Below are 19,090 nucleotides of genomic sequence, written 5' to 3'. Positions count from 1 at the left end.
TTCAAAGAAAACTGCACATCTGTTTCCTCCCAGGACCAAGATTTGGAGAACATTATCTGGAACACGTCAAAAGCTGTAGAGGACCACACAGTCTGCCAGTTCTACATCTATACAGGTTGTAACTGAGCAGTTGTATCACAGTCTGCCAGTTCTACATCTATACAGGTTGTAACTGAGCAGTTGTATCACAGTCTGCCAGTTCTACATCTATACAGGTTGTAACTGAGCAGTTGTATCACAGTCTGCCAGTTCTACATCTATACAGGTTGTAACTGAGCAGTTGTATTCAGGTCAGGGTTTTTTTTTTACTGATAAAATGCATGTATACATAATATCATTCATCACAATAAGTAAATCCTGCAAATTACAAGGAAATGATCAGCATTACCAAATGTAGCACAAAACCCAGCATTAGTTAGCAACTATTATGTAAGGTGTTATTGTACAGTCAAGCAGTGTCTGTTCCACGTTAAAAGAGAAAAAAAGGTTCAAATATAAGAAACCGAGAATGCAAGGCCATTGAGACCTGTACGACAACCAATCTGTCCAAGAAACAAATACAAAAACCAGGAATACAACAGTTCAAGTCCACCAGAACAATCTCAAATCCGTCAAGCTCTGTATTTTAGCCAAATCTATGGAATCTCCATTTATCATGTCCATTTCTAAAACGTGATTGGCAATTTTTTTAAATGTCCCTGACTGCCAGCGAGAATAAGACTGAGCATTGCTATTATAGCTGCTCTCTGTCTTCAAGAGTAAGGCACCTGCGTTTAGACAAGTAACTGCAGGGAAAACCAATTACTGTGAGGAGAGACCACGGTGCCTTCACTCAACTGTTCCATGCCTGTATACAAAGAGATACGAGGCATTAAGGAGCTCTATCTGATCTGGTTACTCCACTTATCACTGGCAGGCAGAGGCCAGGTCACCATGGGCCTCATACAACCTCCTTTACCACACAAACAGAGCACCATGCTCCATACTATAGTAAGGCCTCCAGCAAATGGACTGCTAGACAGGTGCACTTCTCAGACACTGTACATCCATTTGTCTCAACATTTCAAATCAACAAGTTAGCCATCCTCGCTGTGCTTTCGTCTTAACATCCTGCTTTGCTCAAGCTAGGTCCGTACAGCAATAACCTTGCGATGTTTGTTTGAGCAAATAACTGAAAACTGTAGAGTACAATATGTCACGAAAATAATGTTTTTCTAAATATCAAATTATGTACACAAATCCACAGAATATAATTGTAGGATTTTTAATGAATTTATTTGCAAATTATGGTGGAAAATAAGTATTTGGTCAATAACAAAAGTTTCTCAATACTTTGTTATATAATCTTTGCTGGCAATGACAGAGTTCAAACGTTTTCTGTAATTCTTCACAAGGTTTTCACACACTGTTGCTGGCATTTTGGCCCATTCCTCCATGCAGATCTCCTCTAGAGCAGTGATGTTTTGGGGCTGTTGCTGTGCAACACGGACTTTCAACTCCCTCCAAAGATTTTCTATGGGGTTGAGATCTGGAGACGGGCTAGGCCACTCCAGGACCTTGAAATGCTTCTTACGAAGCCACTCCTTCGTTGCCCGGGCGGTGTGTTTGGGATCATTGCCATGCTGAAAGACCCAGCCACGCTTCATCTTCAATGCCCTTGCTGATGGAAGGAGGTTTTCACTCAAAATCTCACGATACATGGCCCCATTCATTCTTTCCTTTACAAGGATCAGTCGTCCTGGTCCCTTTGCAGAAAAACAGCCCCAAAGAATGATGTTTCCACCCCCATGCTTCACAGTAGGTATGGTGTTCTTTGGATGCAACTCAGCATTCTTTGTCCTCCAAACACGAGTTTTTACCAAAAAGTTATATTTTGGTTTCATCTGACCATATGACATTCTCCCAATCTTTTTCTGGATCATCCAAATGCTCTCTAGCAAACTTCAGATGGGCCTGGACATGTACTGGCTTATTCAGGGGGACATGTCTGGCACGGGAGGATTTGTGTCCCTGGCGGCGTAGTGTGTTACTGATGGTAGGCTTTGTTACTTTAGTCCCAGCTCTCTGCAGGTCACTCACTAGGTCCCCCCGTGTGGTTCTGGGATTTTTGCTCACCGTTCTTGTGATCATTTTGACCCCACGGGGTGAGATCTTGCGTGGAGCCCCAGATCGAGGGAGATTATCAGTGGTCTTGTATGTCTTCCAATTCCTAATAATTGCTCCCAAAGTTGATTTCTTCAAACCAAGCTGCTTACCTATTGCAGATTCAGTCTTCCCAGCCTGGTGCAGGTCTACAATTTTGTTTCTGGTGTCCTTTGACAGCTCTTTGGTCTTGGCCATAGTGGAGTTTGGAGTGTGACTGTTTGTGGTTGTGGACAGGTGTCTTTTATACTGATAACAAGTTCAAACAGGTGCCATTAATACAGGTAACGAGTGGAGGACAGAGGAGCCTCTTAAAGAAGAAGTTACAGGTCTGTGAGAGCCAGAAATCTTGCAAATAAATTCATTAAATAATCCTACAATGTGATTTTCTGGATTTTTTTTTCTCATTTTGTCTGTCATAGTTGAAGTGTAGCTATGATGAAAATTACAGGCCTCTCTCATCTTTTTAAGTGGGAGAACTTGCACAATTGGTGGCTGACTAAATACTTTTTTGCCCCATTGTACATGTATCACTCGCCACTTTAAACTATGCCACTTTTATGTTTATATACCCTACATTACTCATCTTATACAGTGCATTGCGAAAGTATTCGGCCCCCTTGAACTTTGCGACCTTTTGCCACATTTCAGGCTTCAAACAAAGATATAAAACATTTATTGGATATTTCAAACTTTAACAAATCAAAAACTGAAAAATTGGGCGTGCAAAATTATTCAGCCCCTTTACTTTCAGTGCAGCAAACTCTCTCCAGAAGTTCAGTGAGGATCTCTGAATGATCCAATGTTGACCTAAATGACTAATGATGATAAATACAATCCACCTGTGTGTAATCAAGTCTCCGTATAAATGCACCTGCACTGTGATAGTCTCAGAGGTCCGTCAAAAGCGCAGAGAGCATCATGAAGAACAAGGAACACACCAGGCAGGTCCGAGATACTGTTGTGAAGAAGTTTAAAGCCGGATTTGGATACAAAAAGATTTCCCAAGCTTTAAACATCCCAAGGAGCACTGTGCAAGCGATAATATTGAAATGGAAGGAGTATCAGACCACTGCAAATCTACCAAGACCTGGCCGTCCCTCTAAACTTTCAGCTCATACAAGGAGAAGAATGATCAGAGATGCAGCCAAGAGGCCCATGATCACTCTGGATGAACTGCAGAAATCTACAGCTGAGGTGGGAGACTCTGTCCATAGGACAACAATCAGTCGTATATTGCACAAATCTGGCCTTTATGGAAGAGTGGCAAGAAGAAAGCCATTTCTTAAAGATATCCATAAAAAGTGTCGTTTAAAGTTTGCCACAAGCCACCTGGGAGACACACCAAACATGTGGAAGAAGGTGCTGAACACCCTGAACACACCATCCCCACTGTCAAACATGGTGGTGGCAGCATCATGGTTTGGGCCTGCTTTTCTTCAGCAGGGACAGGGAAGATGGTTAAAATTGATGGGAAGATGGATGGAGCCAAATACAGGACCATTCTGGAAGAAAACCTGAAGGAGTCTGCAAAAGACCTGAGACTGGGACGGAGATTTGTCTTCCAACAAGTCAATGATCCAAAACATAAAGCAAAATCTACAATGGAATGGTTCAAAAATAAACATATCCAGGTGTTAGAATGGCCAAGTCAAAGTCCAGACCTGAATCCAATCGAGAATCTGTGGAAAGAACTGAAAACTGCTGTTCACAAATGCTCTCCATCCAACCTCACTGAGCTCGAGCTGTTTTGCAAGGAGGAATGGGAAAAAATGTCAGTCTCTCGATGTGCAAAACTGATAGAGACATACCCCAAGCGACTTACAGCTGTAATCGCAGCAAAAGGTGGCGCTACAAAGTATTAACTTAAGGGGGCTGAATAATTTTGCACGCCCAATTTTTCCGTTTTTGATTTGTTAAAAAAGTTTGAAATATCCAATAAATGTCGTTCCACTTCATGATTGTGTCCCACTTGTTGTTGATTCTTCACAAAAAAATACAGTTTTATATCTTTATGTTTGAAGCCTGAAATGTGGCAAAAGGTCGCAAAGTTCAAAGGGGCCGAATACTTTCGCAAGGCACTGTATGTATATACTGTACTCGATACCATCTACTGCATCTTGCCTATGCCGTTCTGTACCATCACTCATTCATATATCTTTATATAAATATTCTTTATCCCTTTACACTTGTGTGTATACGGTAGTAGTTTTGGAACTGTTAGTTTAGATTACTCGTTGGTTACTACTGCATTGTCGGAACTAGAATAACAAGCATTTTGCTACACTCGCATTAACATCTGCTAACCATGTGTATGTGACAAATAAAATTTGATTTGATTTGTTAAATCCACTTCAATCAGTATAGATGAAGTGGAGGAGACAGGTTAATGAAAGCCTTCAGACAATTGAGACAAGGATTGTGTATGAGTGCCATTCAGAGGGTGAATGGGCAAGGCATATTTTTGTTGTCCCTTTCAACGGAGTATGGTAGTAGGTGCCAGGCGCACTGGTTTGTGTGAAGAACTGCAATGCTGCTGGGTTTTTGACGTCAAACAGTTTCTCGTGTGTATCCAGAATGGTCCAGCACCCAAAGGGCGTCCAGCCAACTTGACACAACTGTGGGAAGCATTGAAGTCAACATGGGCCATCATCCCTGTGGAACACTTTCAACACCTTGTTGAGTCCATGCCCAAACGAATTGAGGCTGTTCTGAGGGCAATATCAAGAAGGTGCTCCTATTGATTGGTATACTCAGTGTACATCCCAAGTTCAAAGCTGACGACTTTACATAACACGAAGTTAAGGCACTTCTGCAGAATACAAGTATATTTCCCACTGTCAAACTAAATACAAACATCAACAGATATTACTTTCACTGATGTAAATCGATGAGTGCAAGTTGGAAGAATCCAAAGATTCAAATTGCAATTGGTATGAATTCGCAACTCTAAAAGAGAGTCATGGGTTTAAGTGATTATAGTTTGTACTAGGCAGGGCTGTCAAACATAGCATTGGTAGAGCTGACTAGGCAGAGGTATACAGTGTGACGACGTACCAATTCATTACAACCTACTTGTATTGGGAGAAAAGCTCACTCCCTAAGCACTTGTTCTCTCTTGTGCACTTGAACCAATTGAGTTACCCATGCCATTAGCTGTAATCCTGCCTATATCCTCAAAAGATGTACCTAAAATCTCATGCATGCATGTTCGTGCACACTAAAAACACACACAATTGACTGATCTTGAACTAAGTGGATTGAGACCACAACAAAAAAAAGAGAACTCATGTAGAACATGTGTTGTGCTTGTGCTAACCAGAATTACCTAAAGCCTCTTACTCAGTCAGAAACCCCCTTAGGCAAACATTGCCTATAGTACTGGGACCCCAGATTCAGACCACCCAGGGCTGTCCACATACAGTTAGCTATAAGGGAGTTTAATAAAGCTCACTCCCATCATGGAACAAAAGATGGAGACTTTCCTGCTTTTGCAATATCATGCACTTATTCAGTTCATCAAACCAAAGGCACAATTTATTCACTACTAGAGTCCTACTCACACGTATGCACACATACTGTAAGAAGCCAACATACGACAATAATAATTTCCATGCACACTAGTCAGAATGTATTACAAACATTGTGGAATACAAAGCAAAAGAGCACAAGATAAATAATTATTCCAAGCAAAATCTAAGCTGTCAACAATAGTTGGATGTACCTAAAAATAAAATAAAAATCCAGCAAATATTTGGTTCTGACACTGTTTTTAAACTTTTTAAAGCTGAAATCCACAGCGATGAAACTGCCACGTCCGTTTGGGATATTACAACAAAGACGCTATTGTAAACAACGAACACAGTTTTTTCCCTCGGTCACCACTGCATGTGAGGTAGAAGAGTGTTAAACAAAATGTACCACGATGCTGGACGCTAATTTCCTCAAAACAAAAACAAAAACAATGACAAATGGACCTGCGACGGCCAGTGGCACAAGGTCCTTTGCTGTTGTTCTGAGATTGATCTCCACTTTTCGCACCAAAGTACGTTCATCTCTAGGAGACAGAACGCATCTCCTTCCTGAGCGGTATGACAGCTGCGTTGTCCCATGGTGTTTATACTTGCGTACTATTGTTTGTACAGATGAATGTGGTACCTTCAGGCGTTTGGCAATTGCTTCCAAGGATGAACCAGACTTGTGGAAGTCTCCAATTTTTTCTCTGAGGGCTTGGCTGATTTATTTTGATTGTCCCATGATGTCAGCTTGTCAAGCAAAGAGGCACTGAGTTTTAAGGTAGGCCTTGAAAAACATCCACAGGTACACCTCCAATTGACTCAAATGATGTCAGTTAGCCTATCAGAAGCTTCTATTTTTATTTTTTTATTTTTTTTTACCCCTTTTTCTCCCCAATTTCGTAGTATCCAATTGTTGTAGTAGCTACTATCTTGTCTCATTGCTACAACTCCCGTACGGGCTCGGGAGAGACGAAGGTTGAAAGTCATGCGTCCTCCGATACACAACCAACCAAGCCGCTGCTTCTTTAACACAGCGCACATCCAACCCGGAAGCCAGCCGCACCAATGCGCCGGAGGAAACACCGTGCACCTGGCCACCTTGGTTAGCGTACACTGCGCCCAGCCCGCCACAGGAGTCGCTGGTGCGCGATGAGACAAGGACACCCCTACCGACCAAGCCCTCCTTAACCCGGGCGACGCTAGGCCAATTGTGCGTCGCCCCACGGACCTCCCGGTCGCGGCCGGTTACGACAGAGCCTGGGCGCGAACCCAGGGACTCTGATGGCACAGCTGGCGCTGCAGTACAGCGCCCTTAACCACTGCGCCACCCGGGATTATCAGAAGCTTCTAAAGTCATGACATAATTTTCTGGAATTTTCCAAGCTGCAACTTAGTGTATGTAAACTTCTGACCCACTGGAATTATGATACAAGTGTCTCTAAACAATTGTTGGAAAAATTAAAGTAGATGTCCTAACCGACTTGCCAAAACTATAGTTTGTTAACAAGAAATATGTGGAGTGTTGAAAAATTAGTTTTAATGACTCCAACCTAAGTGTATGTAAACTTCCGACTTCAACTGTATGTACAGAAAATATAGAAAATAGATAGGTCATGCTCTCTCTGATGCTTGGAAGATGTAGTTCCATAATGGAAATACTGATATTGAAGCTAACATTCTCTGTCTTCCAGTCCCCGATTATTGGCTCCAGTATTTGGTGAGTGTCTGGGCTCAGAGAAATGGTTCTAAGTAAAACAAAATGTAGCCAGATTTTATATGGACAGGACTTCTGATGAACTGTGAGAACTTCCACCAATGCATTAAGATATAGCACCAGTGAGGATAAAGCTAACCGTGTGTGTCCCAGTCTAAACAGTTTGGACATATATTATGACAACGTTTTGGTGTTTGGTAGGCTTTTTGGAGGCTGTTTGAGCACACCCTATTTTTTCTTGAGACATGCCGAAGTTTGGTAGCTGAAGTCTACGCCCATTCATCGTGATTGGTCAACAGTAGACAATCTTCAATTAAGTGTTTGTTGTCATTCAACGAGAGACGATAAGTTTTGAGGACTACGGTTCCGGTCCAGGAAAAAAGATGGCAGAATTGGATGCTGAGTTTGAATCAAGCAGCGGGTCAAGCAAAGTTGGTGAAGACGAATGTTGTGGTGGTTGCAAAAACTGGAACAAAAATAAAATTGTTACACATATCCTCTACTCTAAAATTGGAGTGGAGGATATGTGTATGATTCATAATGAATCGCTTCTTGTTGGGATGTGTTTGTCGAGTAAAGATGGATATGTGGGAAACCCATTTCAGGTGTCAAATGCTGATGTATGCGCTGGGAAAAGTGGAGTCTCTCAGAGTGACCAGTCTTATTTTGATGAAGAAAACTTCCTGGTGTGGTTGGTGCCCGGCATCAGACCCGCTGGGTGAATGGAGAAAAACAATCAAGTCTGTCAGTCCTGTTGTTTTTTGATAAAGAGCAAATACCTACGCATGTGAAGCATGGTTTTGTGTCCCCAAACCATTGTAGTGTAAGAATTGTGAAAGATTTGGCCATGTTTCAAGTGTGTGCTAGCAGACAGAGTATATTGAAGAACGGTGTGTAAAAGCAATTGTGGTGGGGATCATGATTCCGAGTTCCTGGAGTGCCCTGTTAGGATGAAGGAGATTGAGGTGGAACAAGTTAGAGAGGTCAATTGAATCTCCTTTTCAATTGAACCTTTATTTAACTAGGCAAGTAAGTTAAGAACAAATTCTTATTTTACAGTGACGGCATACACCTACCGATCACGGCCGGTTGTGATACAGCCCGGGATCGAACCAGGGTCTGTAGTAACGCCTCTAGCACTACTATGTGGAGGCGATTAAAATAATTGAGAAAACAAGTGATGCTAGTGAAGATATGGTAATGGACTGTATTAAATGTTTGCTGCCAGTCAAAAGATACCCGGTGTGATAAAAAGGTGGATTTTGTGGCATTCATTGCCACAGTTATAAACTGTACGGCACAAGTCTCAAAGAGGTCTAAGAAACTGGACATTATTGTGGCAGAAAAGTTGTTGGGACTTAAGGATTTCACATCTGAAGACTTGTAAGGGGTACTGTCGCCGGAAGACCCGCCCTCTCAGGTTCCCCTTGAACCTGTGTCAGATCTGTCAGATCTGGTTTATTTTTTAACAGAAACGTTGTTTGATTTAGTTTATTTATGAATTTTTTGGTAGTTTGGAAGTTTTTGGGGGGGTTTTTGTTACATTTTTGGGAATCCTGTTTCCATCCCTGCACAGTATGTAGAAGATATATACCATAGAGGAAGAGTTTTCATGCCATTTGTTTCACTTGAGAAGTACTGCACCAAACATCTTAGTTAGATGTTAAACTGTGCAACTAACTTCAACATTAATTACAGATTTCTGGATTTTTTTTTTTAGAAGAGTTCAGGCTATTTTGAGGAACTGTTATGGCTATGTTGTTGTACGGCGTCTCATGAGGGACAAACATCAATTTGTATTTTTAAGGGAGTATGCAAGGCATAGACGTTCGCTTCGCCTAGCCGAGTTCTGCTAGGAGAAAACCGAACCTAGTATGCAGACTAGAGGTCGACCGATTACAGACATGGCCGATTAATTAGGGCCGATTTCAAGTTTTCATAACAATCGGTAATCGGCTTTTTTGGACACCAAATATGGCCGATTACATTGCATTTCATGAGGAAACTGCGTGGCAGGATGACCACCTGTTACGCGAGTGCAGCGTCAAAAGGACCTTGTGGCTGCAATGAGCCAAGGTAAGTTGCTGGCTGCATTAAACTTATCTTGTAAAAAAACATCAATCTTCACATAATCACTAGTTGATCATGGTTGATGATGTTACTAGGTTAACTAGCTTGTCCTGCATTGCATATAATCAATGCAGTGCCTGTTAATTTATCATCGAATCACAGCCTAATTCAACTTCGCCAAACGGTTGATGATTTAACAAAAGCGCATTCGCTGCACAAATGTACCTAACCATAAACAGCAATGCCTTTCTAAAATCAATACACAGAAGTATATTTTTTAAACCTGCATATTTAGTTAAAATAAATGCATGTTAGCAGGCAATATTAACTAGGGAAATTGTGTCACTTCTCTTGCATTCAGTGCAAGCAGAGTCAGGGTATATGCAACAGTTTGGGCCGTCTGGCTCATTGCGAACTGTGTTTCTTCCTAACAAAGACTGTAATTAGTTTGCCAGAATTTTACATAATTATGACATAACATTCAAGGTTGTGCAATGTAACAGCAATATTTACACTTAGGGTTGCCACCCATATTTCCCTGAAAGAATAAACGTCTTGTTTTCTAAATGATAGTTTCCGGATTTGACCATATTAATGACCAAAGGCTCGTATTTCTGTGTGTTTTTTATAATTAAGTCTATGATTTGATATTTGATAGAGCAGTCTGACTGAGCGATGGTAGGCAGCAGCAGGCTCGTAAGCATTCATTCAAACAGCACTTTACTGCGTTTGCGAGCAGCTCTTAGCAATGCTTGAGGCACAGCGCTGTTTATGACTTGAAGCCTATCAACACCCGAGATTAGGCTGGCAATACTAAAGTGCCTATAAGAACATCCAATAGTCAAAGGTATATGAAATACAAATGCTATAGAGAGAAATAGTCAAAGCTTCACAATTCCTATAATAACTACAACCTAAAACTTCTTAACTGGGATTTTTGAAGAACCGGGAATATTGAACCACCATCTTTCATATGTTCTCATGTTCTGAGCGAGAAACTTAAACGTTAGCTTTTTACATGGCACATATTGCACTTTTACTTTCTTCTCCAACACTGTGTTTTTGCATTATTTAAACCAAATTGAACATCTTTCATTATTTATTTGAGACTAATTAGATTTTATGTATGTATTATATTAAGGTAAAATAAAAAGGTTCATTCAGTACATTACCTTTATTCAGTTAAGAACAAGTTCTTATTTTCAATGACGGCCTTGTCCAGGGGCAGAACACAGATTTGTACCTTGTCAGCTCTGGGATTTTATCTTGCAACCTTTCGGTTACTAGTCCAATGCTCTAACCACTAGGCTATGCTGCCGCCATATTGCTGTACTTGTCATTATTACAAATATATATAAAAATCGGCCGAATAATCAGTATCGGCTATTTTTGGTATCGGCATTGAAAAATCATAATCGGTTGACCTCTAATGCAGACGCCTTAAGGCTTACATCACTTGTCTATGTTAAAAAATAGCCTCTTGTCATTTGGGGCTACTCAAATCTTTAGTTCTTACTGAGGTGTCACTTCAAACCACATCCAACTGCACAATTAGATTATCAAACAGTTTGGAGCTAAAAAATACAGGTATGACAACAAGGCATGCAGACTTGAAAATAAAAGGGAGCCGCACACTCTAGGAATGTGCGGCTCTCTTTTATTTTCAAGTCTTCTACTCCGCTAGCCAGCACCTCGTCTTAATAGGTGTGCGTTTCTTTTTCTTCTAGAACAAGGCATGCAGAAACATAATATACCTACCAGCTCAAGAAAAGTATTCTCCAATGACCTGTACTCAGGAGAGCTCTTGTTGGACAGGTCCTCGGAAAACATCATGTTAGTGACTCGCAAACTAAAGAAAACCACCATCTCTTTGTCCTTTTCAGTAGTGGCCATTAAAGGGGTGCTCATGTGTCCGAGTCCGGGGGCTGCAGTGGACTCAAATGGACCTTCCAATCCACTGCCAAACTCATCCAGCGTATCGGCTGCTTCTGTACCGTCCGTTTCTACCTTTTCTATGTCTTCCTGCATGTCAGAGTCATCAGTAGACATATCCACGGCCGTCTCAAGTGGTTCCTGTTCTCGGGTGGTGTCCCCTCCTTCTGAAGGTCCATGGGCTATAGGGGGAAAATATGCTGAGGGGATTTCCTCAGGCTCTGCTTGGATGATGTCATCCTCCGATGAAGGCATGGTTTGTGATTTTGTAGCAGTGGTGAATGTTCCGATGGATGCAGGTTCTACGTCTAGAGATGCTGTAGTGGTGATAATTCGATTGTCTCTGTCCAGTTGCTCCTCTAAAGCCGCCTCAGTAGTTGTGGGTCCTTTTAAAGAAAATCAAAAATATCAGAAAATGACATTCAAATCCATTTCAATCAAAAAGATTGAAATTAAAATCAAAAAATGCTCCCATAAATGTTGTCACTCGCGTTATAAGAGGAATGTTACCTTCATCTTCCTCAGGTTCAACAGTTGGGATGGTTTCCTCATCTACAACATCTTTCTCAGGAGGAAAGGGAGTAATCAATTTTGTGGTAGGCTGTTTCATAACAGACGTTCTTGTAACTGGTGGCCAAACCCAAAGGTAGACTTCTGTCGCAGCCACAGTTTCCTCGACATCAAGTGTCTCCTCAGTGGCAGGCTGTTCCGTAATGGCCGCCATTGTTGCTACTGGTGGCCAAACCCAAAGGTAGTCTTCTTCTGTCGCATCCACAGTCTCCTCTATATCAAGTGTCTCCTCTGTGGCATCCTCTGCAGGCTTCATGTTAATTGTCTCCTCAGTGGCATCCACAGTTTCCTCTACCTCAATCATCTCCCCTGTAACATCCACTGGAGGCTCCTCTATGCCAAGTGTCTCATCTGTAGCCTCTTCATCAACTGTCTCATCTCTAGCATCCACTACAGTCTCCTCTACTGCTTCTACTGAGGGACGACCCTCACTAATATCCGCGGGGGGTGTATCTGGGGCTGAGGCAGTGGTAGCCTCAGCAGGAAGAACAATAACTGAGTCACTGAAAGGGACAATGATGTATTCCTCAGGCATGTCTGTAAAAGCCTCAAGATAGTCCTCTCCGACAGCAACAGTTGGGAAAAAAACTTCAGTGTGCCCGACACCCTCCTCTGGCAAGGTTACCAAGGTTGTCGCTTCCAACTCCTCTCTTAGAGAAACAGTGGGATCTGAAGGGGGAAAATGAAAAGTTAGCATTCTCCTCAATGATTATATCCCAATTGACCTGAGCTTTAAATGAAGCTTACCAGGTTCAAAACTGAGTGTGTGTATTTCCACAGGCAGTGACGTCTCCACGCTTAAGGCCTTGGAAACCATATCTTTCAGTTTGTGTCCATTTGTGTAAACAACTGTCCTTGTTCTTATGCCTGGTTCTATAGTGGAAACAGATTCTTCTTCACGGTCTTCTCCATTCGTCTCAAACACCACAGCATAGCGGACTGACACATCATCAGATCTGTCAACAAAGCAGAGCTTATATTGGAGAAATAGCATGCCTTTTTCACAGTATTTCCTATCTTAGTATTTTAGCAAATATAGCAAAGACCAAAGTTTGAAATACCTCTGGCTAATATATCACTGCTTTGTTTTTACTTTGCTAATGACATATACAGTACACTCTCTGAGCAGTGATGCTATGACTAATGGAGCCTGTTCAATTAAATGAAAGATTTGGCTCACTTCCTAGTACTTTCACATTTCCTTGAACAACCTACCGAAATTCAACCAACCGAAATCCCAAAACACGAAGATTTTTGAAACCAGGAAGTTTGTCAAAAACGTGAACCATCTGTGGAAAAGAGAGACATCTGATGGTTATGTTTAGCATTCTCTCTGGGGCAGTAATCACTCTAAACAAAATAACATCACGCAATTGGAAACGATGTAGCCAACACAGAGAAAAAGCAAACACAAATAAGTGGCCTGCAGTATAATGTACACTGAGTGTACAAAACATTAAGAACACCTTCCTATTATTGAGTTGCATCCCTCCCCCTTTTGCTCTCAGAACAGCCTCAATTCGTAGGGGCATGGTCGACAAGGTGTCAAAAGCGTTCCACGGGGATGCTGGCCCATGTTGACTCCAATGCTTCCCACAGTTGTGTCAAGTTGGCTGGATGTCCTTTGGGTGGTGGACCATTCTTCACACACATAGGAAATTGTTGAGTGTGAAAAACTCAGCAGCATTGCAGTTCTGTGCCTGGCACCTACTAACATACCCCGTACAAATGCATTTAAATATTTTCACTTGCCCATTCATTCTCTGAATGGCACACATACACAATCCTTGTCTCAATTATCTCAAGGTTTAAAAATCATTTTTTTAACCTGTCTCCTCCCCTTCATCTACACTGATTGAAGTTGATTTAACAAGTGACATCAATAAGGGATCATAGCTTTAACCTGGATTCACCTGGTCAGTCTATGTTATGGAAAGAGCAGGTGTTCCTAATGTTTTGTACACTCAGTATAGATTTGTCACTGTAGAATCCTCTATGCGCCGTCAGGCTTTTGTGAATTTCTTCTTTATCCGAAAGGGGTGCCTTTTCTCTAGGAATCATTCATGAGGTTTACAAACTTTATCTTTCTGGGGTTTACAAATCTAATGCAGTCTTTTGATGTTGCCCAATACATTGCTGGCTTTACCCTTTGTCTACCTTTTATCATAAGCTCCTTTAAAGCACAAGCTCATTTGGGATGTTACTGCACATTTCCACTGAGAATTTACCTCAGTGTTTTACCCTAAAGGCTCAGACTTTTCTATTTCCATCAAACCCGGCCTGGACCCTTGTCTCACTGGGCCATGGCTCCGACGGATCTGCTCTGACTTGGAGCCAAACACTGGCAAGTCTAGATGGAAAATCACCTTTAGTATTGCTAGACTAGCAAAAGGCAGTCATTCAACCTGGACTCAAGGGTAGACGTAACATAGTAAACAGAAATCCATGGCACTCCAATTAGTATAGGTTATGTTTCGTATGGCATGTATTCATTTGTGGATATCCATTATCCATTTTGTGTGATATGTTAGCTAGGTAGCTAATTCTAACGTTAGCTAGGTGGTTAACATTAGCTAGCCTAGGTGGTTAACGTTACCTGGTTAACGTTGGTTAAATGCTAAAGTTGTCCATAATGAGATTTAAACACGCAACCTTTGGGTTGCTAGACGTTCGCAGTTAGTCGGAAGTTTACATACACTTAGGTTGGAGTCATTAAAACTCGTTTTTCAACCACTCCACAAATTTCTTGTTAACAAGCTATAGTTTTGGAAAGTCAGTTAGGACATCTACTTTGTGCAAGTCATTTTTCCAACAATTGTTTACAGACAGATTATTTCACTTATAACTCACTGTATCACAATTCCAGTGGGTCAGAAGTTTACATACACTAAGTTGACTGCGCCTTTAAACAGCTTGGAAAATGCCAGAAAATTATGTCATGGCTTAAGAAGCTTCTGATAGGCTAATTGACATCATTTGAGTCAATTGGAGGTGTACCTGTGGATTTTTTTCAAGGACTACCTTCAAACTCTTTGCCTCGTTGCTTGATATCATGGGACAATCTAAAGAAATCAGCCAAAATAAATTGTAGACCTCCACAAGTCTGGTCCATCCTTGGGAGCAATTTCCAAGCGCCTGAAGAAACCACGTTCATCTGTACAAACAATAGTATGCAAGTATAAACACCATGGGACAACGCAGCCGTCATACCACTCAGGGAGGAGACGAGTTCTGTCACCTAGAGATGAACGTACTTTGGTGTGAAAAGTGCAGATCAATCCCAGAACAACAGCAAAGGACCTTGTGAAGATGCTGGAGGAAATTATATCTATATCCACTGGAAAACGAGTCCTATATCAACATAACCTGAAAGGCCGCTCAGCAAGGAAGAAGCCACTGCTCCAAAACCGCCAGAAAGAAAACAGACTATGGTTTGGAACTGCACATGAGAATAAAGATCGTACCTTTTGGAGAAATGTCCTCTGGTCTGATGAAACAAAATAGTACTGTTTGGCCATAATGACCATCGTTATGTTTGGAGGAAAAAGGGGGAGGCTTGCAAGCCCGAAGAACACCATCCCAAACGTGAAGCACGGGGGTGTCAGCATCATGTTGTGGGGGTGCTTTGCTGCAGGAGGGACTGGTGCACTTCACAAAATAGATGGCATCATGAAGTAGGGAAAATTATGTGGATATATTGAAGCAACATCTCACGACATCAGTCAGGATGTTAAAGCTTGGTCGCAAACGGGTCTTCCAATTGGACAAATACCCCAAGCATACTTCCAAAGTTGTGGCAAAAATGGCTTAAGGACAACAAAGTCAAGGTATTGGAGTGGCCATCACAAAGCCCTGACCTCAATCCTATAGAAAATGTGTGGGCAGAACTGAAAAAGCGTGTGCGAGCAAGGAGGCCTTCAAACCTGACTCAGTTACACCAGCTCTGTCAGGAGGAATGGGCCAAAATTCACCCAATTTATTGTGGGAAGCTTGCGGAAGGCTACCTGAAATGTTTGACCGAAGTTAAACAATTTAAAGGCGATGCTGCCAAATACTAACTAAGTTTATGTAAACCTCTGACCCACTGGGAATGTGATGAAATAAATAAAAGCTGAAATAAATCATTCTCTCTACAAATATTCTGACATTTCACATTCTTAAATAAAGTGGTGATCCTGACTGAGCTAAGAAAGGGGACTTTTTACTAGCTTAAATGTCAGGAATTGTGAAAAACTGAGTTTAAATGTAATTGGCTAAGGTGTATGTAGACTTCTGACTTCAATTGTATATATTTTGTTTTATTTATTTAACTAGGCAAGTCAGTTAAAAACTTCTTAGGGGGCAGTATTTTGACGTCCAGATGAAAAGCATGCCCAAAGTAAACTGCCTATTACTCAGGCCCAGAAGCTGGGATGTGCATATAACTGGTAGACTTCGATAGAAAACACTCTAAAGTTTCTACAACTGTTAAAATAACGTCTGTGAGTATAGCAGAACTGATTTGGCAGGTGAATCCCGAGGACAATCTATCAAGGGGGGAAAAATTGAGGTCATTGGATTTTCCAATGCATTTCTATGGGAAACCCGATTTATTCGGACCCAAATTGCAGTTCCTATGGCTTCCACTAGATGTCAACAGTCTTTAGAAATTGTTCGATGTTTTTCTTTTGAGAAATGAAGAAGTAGTCCTATTCATTCCATGTGTCACTCGGAAGGACTTTTGATGCGAGTGAACATGAGCGCCCTCCGTGTTGTTTTTCTCCGGTATTGGAAACAGATGATTCTGTCTTAAATTTGATCGATTATTTACATTTTTGGGTACCTGAGGTTGGATTAGAAACGTTGTTTGAAATGTTTGGACCAAGTTTACAGGTAACTTATTAGATACTTTGTAGTAATATTGGGTGAGTTGGAACCGGTGTATTTCTGAATCAAATGCTCCAAATAAATTTACATTTTGAGACATAAAGAAGGACTTTATCGAACATTGATTCATTGTGTAACTGAGACATTTGGGATTGCAAAAAGATGAAGATCTTCAAAGGTAAGCGATTTATTTAATTGCTATTTCTGACTTTCGTTATGCATCTGTTTGGTTGGCAAATGTTTTTCATGGTTTTGTAAGCGGGGCGCTGTCCTCAGATAATAGTATGGTATGCTTTCGCCATAAAACCTTTTTTAAATCTGACAAAGCGGCTGGATTAACAAGAAGTGTATCTTTTAAATGGTGTAAGACACTTGTATCATCATGAATGTTTAATATTACTTAGTTAGTATTTTTGAATTTCGAGCTTTGCAATTTACCGGATGTTGTCAGATCTATTCCGTTAACGGGATTCGAGCGGTCCCTAAGAGGTTTTAAGATCAAATTCTTATTTTACAATGACAGCCAGCCCGGCCAAACCCTCCCCGGACGACGCTGGGCCAAATGTTCGCAGCCCTATGGGACCAATCACGGCCAGTTGTGATACAGTGCCTTAGACTGCTGCGCCACTCGGGAGCATACAGTGAGGGATTGTAAAGATTGTCCCACACAAGGCCTAATTTCCGGCCAACAGTTCTTTCAATTAAAGTATTACACTTAAGAGTGTGATGTAAAAGACCATAATTTGCAAATAAATTCATAAAAAATCCTACAATGTAATTTTCTGGATTTCTTTTCTCATTTCGTCTGTCATAGTTGAAGTGTACCTATGATGAAAATTACAGGCCTCTCGCATCTTTTTAAGTGGGAGAACTTGCACAATTGGTGGCTGACTAAATACTTTTTTGCCCCACTGTAGCTAGGACAGCTTGGGAGTGGTCTTAAAACTGAAAACGGGCTGAAAACGGGCTGTTATAGGTAGATAGGTTTGGAACGGTTTCTTATTGGTCTAAATACTAATTTACCACCTGGTGATTTCACCAGGCAGGCCTAAACTCCATCCCACCAAAAACAGGCAGAAATTTCATGCTGTCTTTTCAAACAGCTCTTACACTGTCCCATTTACACCCGCTCCCCCTCTCCGGCACTCGACATTGCCAGTTTTCTCATCATTACGCACACCTGCCACCATCGTTATGTGCACCTGTGCCTCATGACACTCACCTGGACTCCTTCACCTTCCTGATTACCTTCCCTATATATGTCACTCTCCTTGGTTCTTTCAGGTGTTATTGATTCTGTTTCGGTTTCATGTCTGTACACTTTTTGTGTTTCTTGTTTTGTACTATGTTCTATTTATTATTACATTTGCACTCCCTGTACTTGCTTCCCGACTCCCAGTGTTCACGTTATATACACTGAAACTACATACACTGAAGCATTATCATAATTTTCACAATTTCACAGTATTTATCCAACCTTGTTGTATGGAAATATATATAAAACACATGAAAATCAAGTCTTTGACTGCACTGGGCCTTTAAGACTTTTCCTCTCTGTTCTCCTCACCGTATCATGGAGATCTTGTGTGATGTCATGGTACTGGGGAGCTGCAGGGTCACTCAGAACAAGTTCACTGTAGCCAGAGTCTGCTATGGTGACACTGAACTCCACTATCTGCTCCTCAATAATCGCCTCCTCTGATACAATGTTAGGAATGTCTGTTATCTGTGGAAAGCAAAAGCAGCAGTGTCATTTTCAATGGCCATCAATGTCAACGTTCAGTCAAGATTATAAAGCCAAGGCAAGGTAGACCTCAGAAAATATGATTAAACTTACCTCCTTTGCTTCAGTCGGAATGATAAACTGTTCTGATGGAGTTTTCGAGCCTACAAAGTGAGCATTGTGCATTCATTCAGGAATTTTGTATTATTACTTTGAGCATACTGCCTTGATGGATGTGGAGTACTTACATTTCTCAATCTCAGTTCTTCCAGCTGTTGATACCTCAACCCTGGAAATTGAAAATACATGTTTTGCAACAATTCAAATGTCAAGTTTTAGAGTCTCACACACACGTTCAGTGAAATGCCTTTCTTGCCAGCTCTAAACCCAACAATGCAGAAATCAATAATAGTGTAATACAAAAAACAACATAAAGGTAGAACAAAAACATATTAGAAACATTTAAATAAGTTCACAAGAAAGTAAGTACAGGGTCAGTCAGTTCCAGTACCATATTTACAATGTGCAGGGATACTGGAGTGAAAGAGGTAGGTA

General features: G+C 41.2%; 1 protein-coding gene across 1 annotated transcript in view; it reads right to left on the bottom strand.

Annotated features, from left to right (window-relative positions):
* LOC139383279 (interphotoreceptor matrix proteoglycan 1-like) overlaps window positions 1-19,090 on the bottom strand; it is a 37,486-nt gene that overhangs the window by 4,492 nt on the left and 13,904 nt on the right. Inside the window, exons 5-11 of the mRNA XM_071127726.1 lie at window positions 18,784-18,824; window positions 18,650-18,699; window positions 18,380-18,538; window positions 13,162-13,235; window positions 12,694-12,902; window positions 11,887-12,615; window positions 11,203-11,762 (exon numbers count right to left, since the gene is read on the bottom strand). Of these exons, the coding sequence (XP_070983827.1) occupies window positions 11,203-11,762; window positions 11,887-12,615; window positions 12,694-12,902; window positions 13,162-13,235; window positions 18,380-18,538; window positions 18,650-18,699; window positions 18,784-18,824 (1,822 nt within the window). The remainder of the gene's footprint in view (window positions 1-11,202; window positions 11,763-11,886; window positions 12,616-12,693; window positions 12,903-13,161; window positions 13,236-18,379; window positions 18,539-18,649; window positions 18,700-18,783; window positions 18,825-19,090) is intronic.

The sequence above is a fragment of the Oncorhynchus clarkii genome, chromosome 25 (genome assembly GCF_045791955.1).
Source record: "Oncorhynchus clarkii lewisi isolate Uvic-CL-2024 chromosome 25, UVic_Ocla_1.0, whole genome shotgun sequence".
Classification (NCBI taxonomy): Eukaryota; Metazoa; Chordata; class Actinopteri; order Salmoniformes; family Salmonidae; genus Oncorhynchus; species Oncorhynchus clarkii.
The sequence above is the reverse complement of the archived record's forward strand: the minus strand, read 5'-3'. Positions and strand labels throughout refer to the sequence as shown.